The sequence below is a fragment of the Pezoporus flaviventris genome, unplaced genomic scaffold (assembly GCF_033815535.1).
Source record: "Pezoporus flaviventris isolate CSIRO_AGI_PZ_B2104156 unplaced genomic scaffold, CSIRO_AGI_Pfla_v1 ptg000025l, whole genome shotgun sequence".
Classification (NCBI taxonomy): domain Eukaryota; kingdom Metazoa; phylum Chordata; class Aves; order Psittaciformes; family Psittacidae; genus Pezoporus; species Pezoporus flaviventris.
Genome location: NW_026892573.1, coordinates 15,171,157 through 15,186,350, shown reverse-complemented (window position 1 = coordinate 15,186,350; position 15,194 = coordinate 15,171,157). Strand labels below are relative to the sequence as shown.

General features: G+C 42.5%; 1 protein-coding gene across 1 annotated transcript in view; it reads right to left on the bottom strand.

The window, feature by feature from the left end:
* The window catches only part of USP12 (ubiquitin specific peptidase 12), a 41,883-nt gene extending 37,584 nt beyond the window's left edge, over window positions 1-4,299 (bottom strand). Inside the window, exon 1 of the mRNA XM_061457603.1 lies at window positions 4,090-4,299. Coding sequence (XP_061313587.1) covers window positions 4,090-4,137 — 48 coding nt within the window. The 5' untranslated portion in view covers window positions 4,138-4,299. The remainder of the gene's footprint in view (window positions 1-4,089) is intronic.
* Window positions 4,300-15,194: the final 10,895 nt, after the last annotated feature.

The window sequence follows — 15,194 nt, the reverse complement described above, 5'->3', positions numbered from 1 at the left end:
GTAATTTTCAATTCTCACTTTTTCTAGCACAAGTCTTCTGTACACTTTCCTGTTGAATCTATTAACCTTATCATCAATTAATGTTTAAGTATTGTAATTTGCGCTTCAGAAGAGACGGTGCAATTAGAGGGAACAGGAGTGAGTACATCATAGCCATTTCTGGCTCACTGCAGACTCTGGCAAACATCAATTTACATTAAGTGCGGATTTCACAATCAGGTTTGAAAAACCTATTGTAAACACATAATTCCTTAAGCAGTAATGAAGTCCATGTATGTTTACCTATCTCACAGTTAGTTATTAAATTTTCCTACAGTTCAATGTTTTTATAAAGCCTCTCTGCTGTGACATCCAAGGTAGGTGCACTGCAGCCTTCTCTCAACTGGGCACTTCAGGGTCTATTTCCTCTAAGCTGCTTTCCTCTCCCTCTGCCACTCCAAATGTGCTTGTTTGAACTCGAGTACCTCCAAGACCTCTAAATCGTCATCAAATGTGACTGAAACAGTAAAAGGGTACTGGTGACAGTACCCTTAGACAGGAGACAGGCAGGAAAAGGACAATAGACAGCCATTCAGAGTGGCTCCACAAGTCCCACTCCTTTCAGAAACAAAAATTTGGGTTATAAGATATGCACAGACTTCTCATGCAGAACACACTGTCACATCATACAGTCTAGCTAAAAACTATGTATGTCATGTCAATGTTGGGGAGCTGAGTGAATCACTGAAGACATTCAGTGACACTGGTCCTGTAAATAAGATGCTAAACTGGCAGATAGAGAAGGGAACAAATACCTGAAACATGAAGAAAAGATTTTCATGTCTAATGCAACAGCTTCTAGATTAGCATCATTTTTAAATTTCATTAAACTTTTTCAGGCTGTGGTAACATAAGGAACCAGTTTCTAGAACACTGAAAACCAAATACTACTCCCATTACAAGTTCCTTCTGCATGTCTTAGACTGACATCTCTGTAGCTTTTTGTAGCTTTTAAGCTACAAAAGGTAATTTCTATCTCCTCTCTGCTTCAGCCACTATAAGATTTAATACTTTTCAACTGCTAGCAATTTTTTGTTAGATAACAGAAGCAAAAGTCAGAAGTATTAGATTCAATCTACGTTTTATGGTGAGCATAGCACGGGTCACATCTTCATGGCAGTTAGCATGGGTTACTTTACCACTTCTCAGCCATGCATAAAAACCCCATATAATTTAGTCAGGTAAGACTCTGGCTGCAGTTTAATGCACGGATGAGGGTAAAAGACCAAGTTCTACTTCTACTGCAAAGACATTAAAAAAAAAATAAAGGCCCCACACTATTAACCTTATCCACCTGCAACAAGAACACTGGCTAAACCACTCGAGGGCAAAGGAATTTTCCAGTGCTCTTCCACAATCTCCAGCCTTGTAATCGAGACAACAGCACAAGGAACCATGTGAGTGGTGACGCAGAGCAAAGGAAGCTCAAAGGGAATACAGCACTAGGAGACGGTATGACAGGAAGAGCTCTGCCATCACTGGTATGAATGCTGGAGTATAGATGAATGAACTAATGAAGCATAGAAAACACTTTGTAGGCAGAATGTGCTCCTGTAAGATCATCTCAAAAGCCACTGTGGCTAACAAACTAAAATTACTGGATATCGCTGTTCACTATACCCACACAATCCGCCAGTACCATAAAATGTCATTTATTACTTTCTAATATTCAGATCTTGAACAAGAATAAGATGCATAAAAGACAAGTGAGTCAGCAGAAATGAAACTTAAATTTGGGTACAAAAATGGAAGTCGTGAAACACAGGACTGCAATGGAAGGGCTTCTTCAACACAGTTCCAGACTGCTCTGTTACAGACTGTAAGTGTACGTGTGTGTTAGGTTTGTGTAGGCACAAACCGCCTCTGACAAAAATTGCCTATTACTGGTTTTGTACTAAGCAAACACAAGAAGAGAAGCAGCAGCCTGAAAGTTCTTGTAAGAGACATGGGGAAGGGCAAGACAAACTTGCAAGAATTTTTAAGAAGTTGGCAGTTTAGCAAACAGTGTGTTGACACAAAGAAGAACTGCTGGGAAAAAAATAGTATTACTCAGCAATTATATTCCTTTTTGGTTTTGCAAAACATATGCTTAAACATGAGTATATGACTCTTGTTAGAATTAAATAGATTTGTCTGACCATAACCACACTGGTCTAAACAATTCCACAGTAAGTACCAAGTGCTTCTCCACACTATCTTTACGGAAATATTTTTAAGCACAATCTCACACTACCTATTAAGTGTGAAAGAACTTTTAAAGCAGGTATCCTATACCAGCTGTCCCGCCTCACAGTACTATTCAAGATCACGCATCAGAAATGCACAGGAAAAACCTTATGCCTGGAATTTATCCATCTCGGTGCACATGATTACGATTGGACAGATAATGCCCAATTGCCATCAGAATTTCAGCATCATGGATATAGACACTTTAGTTAATCAGAAGATTTTTAGTTGAAACTAATCGATTCGGGACTGACCTAAATGGCACTGATATAATGTAATTTCTAATAAGCATACATACAGAATAACCTTAAACTAGCTGCTTGGCCAGACCACAAATACAACTTCTGTGCTGTCCAGAAGCAGAAAAGTTTAGGCCTCTTCTTTCAGTGGGCCTAATCTAGGGCCAGCACTGGATTTATACTGACACAATAGCTAGTGGTCAGCTGCAAGTGAAAATATGTTAGTTAGAATGGCAATAAAACAAGATGGTCCCAGGTCAAGGGTCAACCACACTGACACCTCAACAGTATAACCTAAAATCTAACTACTTCAGAGAATGAAAACTCCTAAAGTCTATGTCCTACGACATCTGGCCACATAAAGGTGCTGGTATACAGCTGATTAATTCAAGAAGTCAGACTTTCCAAGTCCAGACAAAAGGAAGTGATCTCCCATATCACAGAAAACTACTGCTCCAGCAGACCAACACCCCACCTGAGCAATCTCACCGCACGGACTTACAGATGCTCATACAAAGTTCGCATGAGCCACCTCTGAAACTCCTGTTTAAAGCCTCTTTGCAGCAAGATTTATGAAAACCATAAATCAGTTTCCAGTAATATAAAACGTGAGCATTCCCAACTGTTTGACGTTACAAGACATTATAATCCCAATTCAGCAAATTAAAAAACTAGATGACAGAGTGCATCTAGTTTTTTTCCCCTCAAGTATCTCTTCCCCTCCCTCACAGAAACAGATTTGAGAACAAGAACTTTCACTTGGCCATGGAATAGGTAGAAAACAGCACAAATGCAAGATCCTCAGCTATGAATCATCAATACATCTCTTCCATGACGAGTAACAGTAACTTCTATTGACTAAGGGCTATTTCCTTCCTTAAATTCAGCATCCCTCCACCAGTGAATCCACCCCTCTTTAAAAAACCCCGAGAGAACCTTATCACACCTGCTTACGGCTCTAATTTCAAGCGAGAGTGTAATGAAAGCGCGATCAGCGGAGGATCGCTCCTATCAGGACGCGGATCGAAGCGAACAAGTCCAATTACAGCCAGCGCGTGGAGCGCGCGCGGCTGAGCAGATCACGCAAGGTGCGAGCACTTTTCCGGGTAACCCGCCCGCTCACAGGCACTGCTCCACCGCAGGAGTGAGGTACGCAGGGAGAAGGGACAGTTACCGAGTGCACAGGGACAAGGAGGCACCCTACGCTAAGAGCGACACACCTGCAACAAGCCACCCGAACTCAAGGCAATGCCCCGGCTCCCGGCACACTTCGGGGAGGAGCTGCGCTCAGCAACCCCGCACTCCTCCCTGTCCCGTTCACAGACAGGACTGCCCCCGGCGCCCAGCCCAACCCGATCCCATCAGCGTCTGCACCAAGGTTGAGCCTCCCAAAGCCGATTAACCCCGCTCCGCTTCCCATCCCCACCCACGGCCACAGCCGCCTCCCCGCTGCTCCGTCCCAGCGCTCCGCTCCGCACCACCCAGCCGCCCACCGGGGCGCTGCGCAAACCCAGCCTCCACACCGCCCTTTCCACCCGCGAGCAGCCGGGAGCGAGCTGCCCCGGCCCCTCACTCACTCCCTCACCATGGTACAGATGGAGGCGATTTTGGAGACTGTCATTAGGATTTCCATCCGCCCAGCGCCATCTTCCGCCCAATCACAGCGCCGAGCCGAACGGAGCCGGGCTGTGCCGGGCGGGAGTAGGAGGGGAAGGGAAGGGAAAGCGAAGGCAGAGCGACGGGGGCCGGGTAGCGCCCGCCCCGGGGCGCGTGCGGCCCCAGCGGCCCCAACGTCCGGGCGCGCGTGCACCGGCCGGCGCCACTGAGGCTCGCTCCGCTCCCCTCCGCCCCGCTCCGCTCCGCTCCCCTCCGCCCCGCACCACGCCCCGCACCACGCCCCGCCCCGCAGCGCAGCCCCGCCTCAAGCCGCGCCCGAGCCCCGCCGGGTCACCGGTCGCCTCCCGCCCGCCCCTCCAGCCGCGGCACCGCCCCGGGGCTGGCCACGCCTCCTCGGCGTCTCCCCCGGCGCCGAGCGCGCCCCAACAGGCATGCGCGGAGCCGAGGGGGCGGGGTGGGGGCGCGCCGTGAGCCGTTAGAACGGGCGGGGGCGGTTCGCTGGCTGCCTCAGGCGGAGTCCTGCGCCCCAACATGGCAAGGGGAGGCGGAATGGTTGCCCTCCGCCATCAGTCCTTCCCCTTCCCCCTCCCCCTTACTAACTCCTGTGGCCTACAGCTGAGGTCTAACAGGTGGGTGCTGGGTGAGGGCATTGGAAGAGGGAGGGAGCGGGGCCTGGTTTTGGTGGGTGCTACTCAACGCAAGTGCTGAGCCGCTTCTAGGGAAGGAGTTCCCTTGTGGCCTGGAGAGGTGAGGAGAGTGCACAGGTTTAACTCGCAACTGAAGAATAAGGCAAATTCAGAAGTAGAAAACTTTTACTTACTAATAATGGCAGGCTCACCTTAGACTTCATGCATCTGAAGAGCTGTTGTCTTCTCAAAGCCCTGAGGTGCCTCCCAGCAGAAGGGGCACATGAAGATGCACACAGCACCTGTGAGTTCTTTATCTCAGTTCCTCTCCAGATGACCAACTGTTTGGTTTCTGTGGGCTGGGATTTGCATACCCTAGTCTCAGACATCTTGGATAATAAAGCTGATCTGTAGAGTTGTCATTTGTATCAGTCACTAGAAGTGTCTGTTTGGGAAGGAGGTGAATCATCCAGATAATGCCTATTTGTGCAGACCAACAGAAATCTGGGTGAGTCGTTCTAGATGTTCCTACCTGCATTAAAAAAAAGCATAAAGCTAGCTAAGATACATCCCCCCTGCCTCTTTTCATATATGGGATATATTTAGCAGATGAAAATGCATTATTAGTAAGAATAATGTTAATGCACATAAGGCCTTGGATCATAAATGCATCCTTTGACTGTAAAAAAAGATAATGTGTGTAATGTCAAATCATGATACTTTCTATCATCTTCAGAAGTAAACAATTTTTAGCAACTAAACTAATTGAAATAGTTACTTCAGCTGAAACATAAAGAACATGACTTCAGGAGTCTTATAACTGAACTCTATTGCAACCTGAAGTATCCTCAAGCAGTTCCTTTACATAATATCTGTGGTCTAGAAGTGTGTATATCAAAAGTATAGTATTTCAGAAAACAAATGCCTCTTGGATGACTACATTCAGAAGCTGTTGCCACAGAAACCATGGGGGAGGACAGCATCAGGGAAATGAGAATAGAAACAAAAGAACTGGATTGGACACTTTACGTGCAAAAAAAGCAGGAATGGGTATTTGGCCAGCAAAAAGTGTCACACCTTCAGATATCCAGCGGTTCATGTACTGAAATACAATGCTGCCAAATACGTCTGCAGCACCATTCCTTACAGTATTAAGTAAACATGCCACTCCTGTATGATCCAGAGTGGACAAAGTTGACAGGAAATGACACCAGGAAAATATGACAGCATGTTGTCTCCCCAAAGCAAAAACACAAAAAGCAATTGCACTACTGCAGAAGCTTACACTGTTATCTGGGAGATAATTCAGTTTGGAACCAATTATGTGGCATCAAGTGGAACCGCGCAGGCCATAGACAACAGCAGGAACCTTGAAAGGCACTCGAAAGTCAGAGATTGCCTTCCAGTTTCTTCCTGCCCACAGATTAGAGAAGGAAGGCAAAATATACTTGGTGTGAAGTGCTCTTTCTGTCTGTAGTTCCAAGAGAAAAATCAGGTATTGTGGGGTATCAGACACATTTCAAAGATAGTGGGGGATGTAGGGCTATGCTGGCCTCTGTCTGCCAGGTGTGGGTTAATCATGGCTGGAGACTAAGCAGAGCAGCTGGAAGATGCTAAATTAGTAACCTAGAGTGAGGCTGATTTTTTCCTGCAGTGCCATGTAAACGGAGGTGCTGTGTTAGCAGCAAACTGAACTATCACCATACAGAACAAGGGGAAACGCAGAATCATTTTCAATACTATTGACTGTAAAACCAAGGTAAAATATCAGCAAACGAGTAAGAGAATTGGAAATTACACTTAATTGTCATCATTAAGACCCTTATGGTGATTGGAATGATTCACAATTAAGTATGCCAGGTATTTGACGAGCTAAAAAAAAACTGGGTGGGTAGGCCGGGATTGTGCATGTGTTTGTGTATGCTTGAGGAGGCAGAGCTTTGAAAACAGTGACTGCAATGCATATAGATCAGCATGGTAACTAACCCTGTCTGAGAAACCATGTCTGTGAGATCTTGTGTCACTGGGGAGAGACAAGATCCACCTAACAAAACGCAAAAAGAGCATCTCTGCCTGCTGGCCAGCCAACCTGGTGAGAACTTTAACTAGGAGCAAGGAAGTCTCTTGATCACAGACCCCAGGTTTTGAGTGAGTTTCAGCCTGCCTGACATCTGCTACAACACAGCACATTGGAATGCAACCAGTCAAGAAGATTTTGAAAAACACCATGGATAACTTCTTGATACTGGCTGAGCCAACCAGGGGTGATTCACAGCTGGATCTGTTCTTCACCAACAAGGAAGAACTGGGGGATGTAATCGATGGCTTGGCTATCAGAGCCTGGCCTGAAGTGAGTGAAGAATGGAGTTCATGATCCTGTGGGGGCAGAAGGAGAGCAGCAGAATACAGAACTTGGTTTTAGGGGAACAGACCAGTTTATTCAGGAAACTGGTAGGTGGTATCCACTGAACAGCAGCTCCAAAGGGTATAGTTGCTCAGGAAAGCTGGCAGGAGAGCACAAGCATCTTAATACAGAGAAAAAGAAATAGATGTATTAGTATTTTCAGCAATGACAAAGCAAAACTCATGTATTGTGAAGAGAAAGAGTGGTTAAATGGGAAATTAATTGCAAGCTGGGGTTATCAAAAGATCTGCATTGTTTAGTAAATTAATCCCTTTCAGATACAGTGTATTTTAATATAGGCATCAGTGGAGTTACTTAAAAATAGAATGAGCAGATCATGTCTGCAGAGATGGGGGTGACAGCAAAAATTAATTCCAGTCTAGTGCTACAATATGAGCAAATAATGGAATCCTTGACTACGTAACCACTGATGTGGCAAGTAGAAAGAGAAATTATTTTCCTTCTACATGTGGCATTGGGGAGATTCTTGTGGTAATACTGCTCTAGCCTCTAGTGCCCTTGTTGTCGACAGAATGTCAAGAAGTTATTTGAGGCTAGAGAAGATTCTTTGCATAGGAAGACTTAAAGTGCACAATCTCTTTGGCTTTTCAAAAAGAGAACTGGAAGGCGGCTACAGTGATTTCTAATCTTTCACAGTAAGAGGCATAACGAGAAAAATGCCTATAAACTGAAATCAGACAAATTCAAATTAGAAATTCTGCACAACTTTTCACAGTGGAAGACATAAATGGTTGGAATATGCCTCCATGAGAAATGGATCAGCCTGTATTTCCTGAGGACTTTGGTTAAAGAATAGATGCTTTTCTCTTAGAAGTATGTTAGTTGAACAGACAGAATTAACTCCCTGCCCTGAAAGTCTCTTAAGAGTTGTGTAGTTGTTATTGCACAGTATTCAAATTACCGTAACACCTAGAAACACAAATCAAGAGTCCAAAGCACTTCACCTCTGTCGTGGTTTAAACCCAGTCAGGCAACTCGTTCACTCACCTCCCCCCCCTTCTTCCCTCCCCCTGCTCCCAGAGGGACGGAGAGGAGAATCAAAAGAATTCAACTCCCATGGGTCCTCCTCCAACCCTGCAGACTACCAGCCCTTCCGGGTAACTCTCAGTTACATCCTGGGCATGACGTGCTCTGGTATGGAATACCTCTTTGGTCAGTTTGGGTCAGGTGTCCTGTCTCTGCTTCCTCCTGGCTTCCCCTCTTCCCTGGCAGAGCATGAGGCTCACAAAGTCCTTGGCCAAACCAAAACATCATTGTTATCAGCTCTGTTCCCAAGCCAAAAGTCAAAACACTGCACTGCACCAGCTACCAAGACGGAGAAAAATAACTGCTACTGCTGAACCCAGGACAACCTCCTTAGCCACTACATAAGACTTCAGGAGAAAACCCTATTCTATCTTCTGAAGAACTTATGCTCCAAATGTACAGAGGTATTAAGAGACAAAGAGGAGCAAAAAGGAAAATACAGTAAGTGTAAACTGCTGCTGCTCACCCTGTGCCTCTCCTTGTTTCATAATCTTGTGGTTTGGCAGGCACCCAGTTTACTCTAGGGTGTGTGGGTAGGCTGGCTTTAGAAATTGAAGAGTAGGCATGGTACAGGTGTGTTTGTGCCTGTATCATCTATCTGTGACTACAGATGGTTTTGCTGAGTCTGGAGCATGTCAGGTTTTTATTAACATTGCTTGATAACAGAATGGGTCCCGTGAATCTGTTTACCCCTCCACTAACCAGTCAAACTACCCACTGGTTGGACTATTGCTGCTGGATCTGAATGCAGGCATATCACATCTGGTTGGATTAGTATAGAGCATGACTGCAAGATCATAGGACCACAGGGTAATTCGAGTTGGACAGGACCTCTGGATGTCTCTAGTCCCACCTTCTGCTCATAGCAGAGTCAGGTCTGAGGTCAGAACAAGTTGCTTTCTGTGTATTTATCTTTTTACTTGTTCTGGAAATTCTTAAATTTGGATCTAGACATAAAATATCAGGGGATGGAGGAGTGGGGGGTTGGGGAAGGAGAGGGGGGGTATTGGTTCTTGCAAGAAAACTGTCTGAATTCCCCATCTATTTTTATTGATACATAACCCAGTGAAGGTCATCCACCATTCTCACAATAGATTAACCAGCCTAGCTATGGATATGCACTTTACTTTGTGGGCAGCAGGTGTTGCAGGATTTGTGCTATGCAGTAATATATAGTAAGACATAAAAGAAATTTTCCTGAACTTGTATTTCATAATTCCAAGGAAACCTGAAGCTGCATCAGACTATACAAAACTGGAATCTTAACACATTTGTGGGGAACAGAAGAGACAAACAGAAAATATAGCTGGAAATTCATGTTATATTAAACTATCTGTACTGATTCACAGATAGTTAAACATCGGTATTAGTAGGTTAATCTCTGTAAATTATGCTGAGGATACGTTTTCAGAAGAGTCGTACATGCTGTCTGGGTGCTGTGACAGGGGGGTGATGGTGGACTAACTGGATATGGGAGGATCTCAGCAAGTAGTTAAATGAGTTGTACACTTTATTCATGGGTTCAAAAGAAAAAATTCAGTCTTAATTGTAATCATAAGCAAGGCATTAATAAATTATCATCAAACTATAAAACTTAAACTTATGATACTGTAACTGTACAATAGTTGAATTCAGCTGTACAATAGTTGAATATTATTTCATTCCCTAGCACATTTCATCAGTAAATCTGACACTCAAGAGGTGTGAGAAATAATCATTATTAGACAAAATCTGTAAACAGAATAAATTGGGTGAGAGTTCTCTGACAGGGTAGAATTTACACATAATGACTTTTCCCTTACACTCATTTCAGAAGACCAAAGCTTTCTTCAGCAAGGGTGTTGGGTTTTGTTGGTTTGTGCCTTTTTTTTTTTAAGCAGAGGGTAGTATTTGTTTCTTGCAGAGTTCACACACAGGGATATTCTGATATTTTCATTTTCACAGCTCAGCTGATACCAGGCATCTTGCCATACATATATAGCTAGCAAAAACCAAACCTGTTATTACACAAAGGATTACAAGCATCTGAAAAGTTAAAAGAGAAAACACAAAATTTAATGCTACTAAACTGAATACAAATATCTACCAACAGCACTTACTATATACATCAGCTGAGATGTCCAGTGAGACCGTAAAGAATAAGAATTGTGCTGAATTAGGGATTGTGTTAAACATGAATTGCGTTGAAAATAACAGTAGAATGCTAAACAGTTATCCCTGTGTGAGTCTCTAGACTCCTAAAAGCAGGTGGAATTCTAACTTAAAATAAAGTTACAGTTCTTAGGAAAAGAGTCCATTTATTAAAAAGGTAATAACTCTTTTGAAAGATATCATTTTATACTACAAAAGAAATGAGTACAGTTTGGGTCTCAGTTATCTCAATATTAAAGGACATGAGCTAGGTATGAGAATAGTAACTGCATGCTTTTTGACATTGTTCTGAACAGAATCTTTTGGAGAAAGAGGGCCACAGGTACATTTAGAAATAAGTTTTTTTTAATATTGAAATAAATACTTTCAATAGTAGAAAGTTTTCTTTAAAAATTAATGGCTTTGATCCTTGACACAGGCACAAGCAAAACCATCATCTCAGTAATTCTGGTTTCTCCTTAGTATGAAAAACTCAGGAGTCAGTGACAGTGCTCTAACACTGACTTGGAAAATCCATTACTAGAGGTGAGAAGTGCAAGGCACTCAGTCTCTGTGTTCTTTACCAGAATACCATCAAAGCTTCCCACTGCAGTCAGCAAGACAGTACTTTTTGTGATCTATGCAGCAGTTCTCCAGAAGTAAAATTGGCTGTCATGTAATAACAACACTGACGCACAATATGACAACAGGCAGCCTCCAGGTGAAGAGCCTTTGTATCATTACAGTCTCCCCCACTAATCAGTTTCCTACAGTACCAAGATATAAAGGAAGCTGAGGAGGAATATGTAAAACAACAGGCAGATACCTACACAGTGGAAAAAATTATCAGTAAGGGGTATAAAAAACACTGGAAACAGCTTTGTGGAGATAACATTATTGCTAAAGAGCATTTACTGTTAATAGCCTCTGCTTTTCATGACACTAACGGGTGGCTAATTATTTTTGTTTTAATTGAAACATATGTCACAGCCGTATTCTGTGCTTCCACTGATCTAAAGCTATTGTTCAAGTGCATGTTGCAATCTGTTCTCAAACAATGCTCACTTTGTCAGCAATACAGAAGTATAAAGCTTTTGATTTCTTATCTTGGAAGATTTATACCCTGAAAAATGCACAGTTACCCTCTGTACTTGCAGATGGTCAGTTAAATACTCCCATCTGGTTATACTTCTTTTTCTCTGGTTATACTTAGTTTTTTCTTAAAAAACAAAACAAAACAAAAACCAACAAAAAAACAGAAAGACCCAACAAACCCCAAAACAGACAACAAACAACAGGGTACTGCATAAGCAGCACTAGTAATAAAGCTCAGTTACATACAGATTTGTGCCTGTGTCTCTATACTGCAGGAACCCAGGCATCACCTCTTTGTCCCATGTGGCCTCATTTCCTCCTTCCATGTCCCCTACGATTTCATTTCCTCTTCTTCCTCTGCGACACATCTTATTGCCATTTGCCTGTGTTTGTTCTTCTCTGTTTTGCCCCCTCACCTACACAGCCTCCCTCCCTCAGACAAGCTGTGGTTGCCTTGGAGCAGCACATACGCTAATTAGCTCACATTTTGCATTATTTTGCATATTCCATGAAGGATTCCCCAGCATTTCACAAATATTAATGAACTGATAACTGAAAATAACCCTGCTCCATAAATAAGTGCTATTATTTCTATTAAACATATGGGAAAGTTGGTTTAGTTTACCCTTGGTTGGTCATAGCTTGGTCAAGCTTATCCTTTGTTCTCCATTTTGCTTCTCCTTGACTGACCATTAATTTGTTCTTTTGTGGCTGTAGTGATTGTTCAGAGCAGCTGTTGTTGTCTCACTGACAATGGTTGTCAGAACGTAGCCAACTCTCTCATTGCAAGCCTTGTGACATTTTATAGTTCCTTTGCAACCACAATTCCAGGGTTCAGGTGATGAGGATTACTTCAAAAATTCACCTTTTGCTTATTATAACAAGTTTATGGCTCAATAAGGTAGAAAACTGAAAAACACGATGGCAGGACTGAAAATGTTCAAAACAGGGTGAAAATAAAAGCACACTTCTTTTTTTGTTTTGTTTTTTTAATACAACTGTTTTAAAGCATCTGTACCTCAGGTTCATCATTTAAGATACTTGTATGTGTAAGACTACAGGAGCTACAGACTTCTCATTTTGGAAAGCTGGCTGGCCTGCAAAAAGCACATTACTCAGTGAAGGCTGACATTTTCTGACCACAAACTCAAACTCTGCTAAAGCACTGGGGAAAGAATATATAATTTGACTTATAATCACATGTAAAGTGCTTTGGTGCAGGGAACAGTGTGCTTTTTCCTCTTGTGGTTTCTGTATTTGATTCTTCTTTCCTTTTCTTTCACAAAGAGGCCATGGAGGCAGGACAGGATTTCCTTTTAGCATCCAGAAGATCTGCAGAACTTGAGTAAGACAATAATGTTTACTGAAAGGTTGTTACAATCTGCTCAGTACTTGAGTTTGCAATAACTCTGGTTACTTCATGCATTATTAAAAAGATCATTTTGTAGCAGTATTAAAATCATAAACATTCTACTTTGTCCTTATGTATTCACACAGAAAAACAAATTCAATTTGGCATAGATTGGAGATAAATTTAAATTTGCGCTTACTGGAATTCAGCTAACACTAAGTAGAAAACATTCCTTGAAATAAAACTAGCAATATTTTATATAGCCCTTTCCTTTCAGCAAGGTTCTTTGCCATTTCATAAGCAATTAAAAACAATTATGTTAATGGCTCTGATTAGAATAATTAATAAGAAATGCAAATGGCTACCTCAGATGCCTATACAGTAATACAGTGCCATGGAGTGTTTTATAGAGTAGAGAATGATTCCACCCACATTTTTACTTTATGTTGCTGCATCCATCAGGCATGCTGTCTTTTTAAACTACAGCACCTGATGCTAAGAAGTTGGAATCATAGATTCAAGACCATCTCTGGTGCCTATGGGGGTCTTTAATCCTGCTCAAAGTAGGTTCAGCTAGATCAGGTTGCCATGTTGAGCTTTAAATAGCTCCAAGGATGTGAATTCCACATTCTCTCTGAGCAGCCCAATTGAAGTTTTGACCACTTCTACATTAGAAACATTTTTATTATTTTGAGTCAGAAATTTACCATGTTCTAACTTCTGTCCATTGCTTCTTGTCCTTCTACTGTGCACCCAAGAGGTGTGTGCCTCCGTCTTCTCCTCACCCTCCCATGAAACAGTGGAAGAGAGATTTCCTTCTCTGCCAGTCAAGCAAACCCAACTCTTCCAGCTTCTTATATGTCCCTGTGCTTCAGTCCTGTGACCACATTGGTGGCTCTAAACTGGGCGTGCTTCAGTATATTAATGTCTTCTATGTCCTGAGGAGCCCAGATCAGGATTTATACTCCGGGTATAGTCTCACAAGTGCCAAATGGAGAAGAATAATCCCTTGCCCTGCTGGCTAACCTCTTGCTAATGCAGTCCTGGATGTAGCTGACTTTGCAGCAAGAGCGTATTGCTCTCATCCACCAGCACCCTCAGGTCCTTTTCAGCAAAGCCCTTTCCTGTACAGCCAGCCCTCAGCCTGTCCTGTTGTGTGGAGTTATTCCAACCCAAGTGTAGGACTTTGTGCTTGCTTGTACCAAACTTCAGGGTTTCCGCAGCCCATTTCTCCAGCCTGTCCCAGTCCCTTTCAGTAGCAGCCCTGCCCTCCAAGGATTTGACCACTCCCAACAATTAGGTGCCATCTGCAAACTCACCTGAGAATTAGCACCAAAAAGCCATTTTGTAATATAGTTTCAGTGAGATTTCATCAGTTCAAACTCAGTGTGCCATTACAATAAATTGTTCTTATATGCGATACTTTAGATCAGGTATCACATTTCAGCAGCAAAGTTTAAATTGGGATCTACTTAAAACTGAATTACTTTGCCCTCCAAAATTAAGCCTGTCTTGAAAGACTAATTGGCACAGGTTAAGCTTCTGTTAAAATTATACTTTGTAGTGAATAAAATAGTCACACACTAGAAATCAGATGAGGAAAAGGTCAACTAAATCTGCCAGCCTGCAGCTTTTCTTACAGTGTATTTGTTTTGGTTTGGCCAGTCTATTTTAAAGTGATTAAAGGCCAATTTTCTGTCCTGTTTATTCCTTATGGGCAAAAGTTCCTCGAAGACACTTCAAGTTTTACCTGAGCAAAATCATCAATGTGTGAGAACTGACCTTGTGCCAACAAAATCACTGAGGCCTGCCTCTGCTGACTGTTTAAGATTAAATGTTGTCTCTTAGTTCCCAGCTAGCAGGTTAAGGACAAGCACTGAAACATCTATAGCCAGCAAAAAAACAAACAAACAAACAAAATATCAACCCCAGGAGCTTTATGTTTTGTGGATTGTGATAATTTCAGTAATAACAGGAAGCATCTCAGAAATAATGGGTGCACATTAAGTAAGCTAACTGGGACTGTTGCGTACAAATCTGGTCACTGATACTCAAGAGAGATTTGTGGGAATGAGAGCAAATGCACAGAGCATGCCATGTGTCTGGAGGCTCCAAGAGCCTGGATTATTTAGTTTAGTACAATGAAGGTGTAAAAGGGTATTCTTCTGTGTAAACAATCACAGAAAAATGGCAAGCATTGTTGTTCTTCCAGCTAAAAGTACATGTAAGACCAGACATGAACAAATAAAGAGAAAATAGCAGTATGTTCTTAATCATTAAGCCAGGTGTTTCTTCAGCTGTAGTGAACAGCTCCCAAGAGGGCCAGCAAAGAGCTTAATGGGGATTGTGAAAAAACAGATTTTTAAAAATATAGTTTACTGCTAATTCTATATTTGTATTCAATACGTTATCAGAAGAAA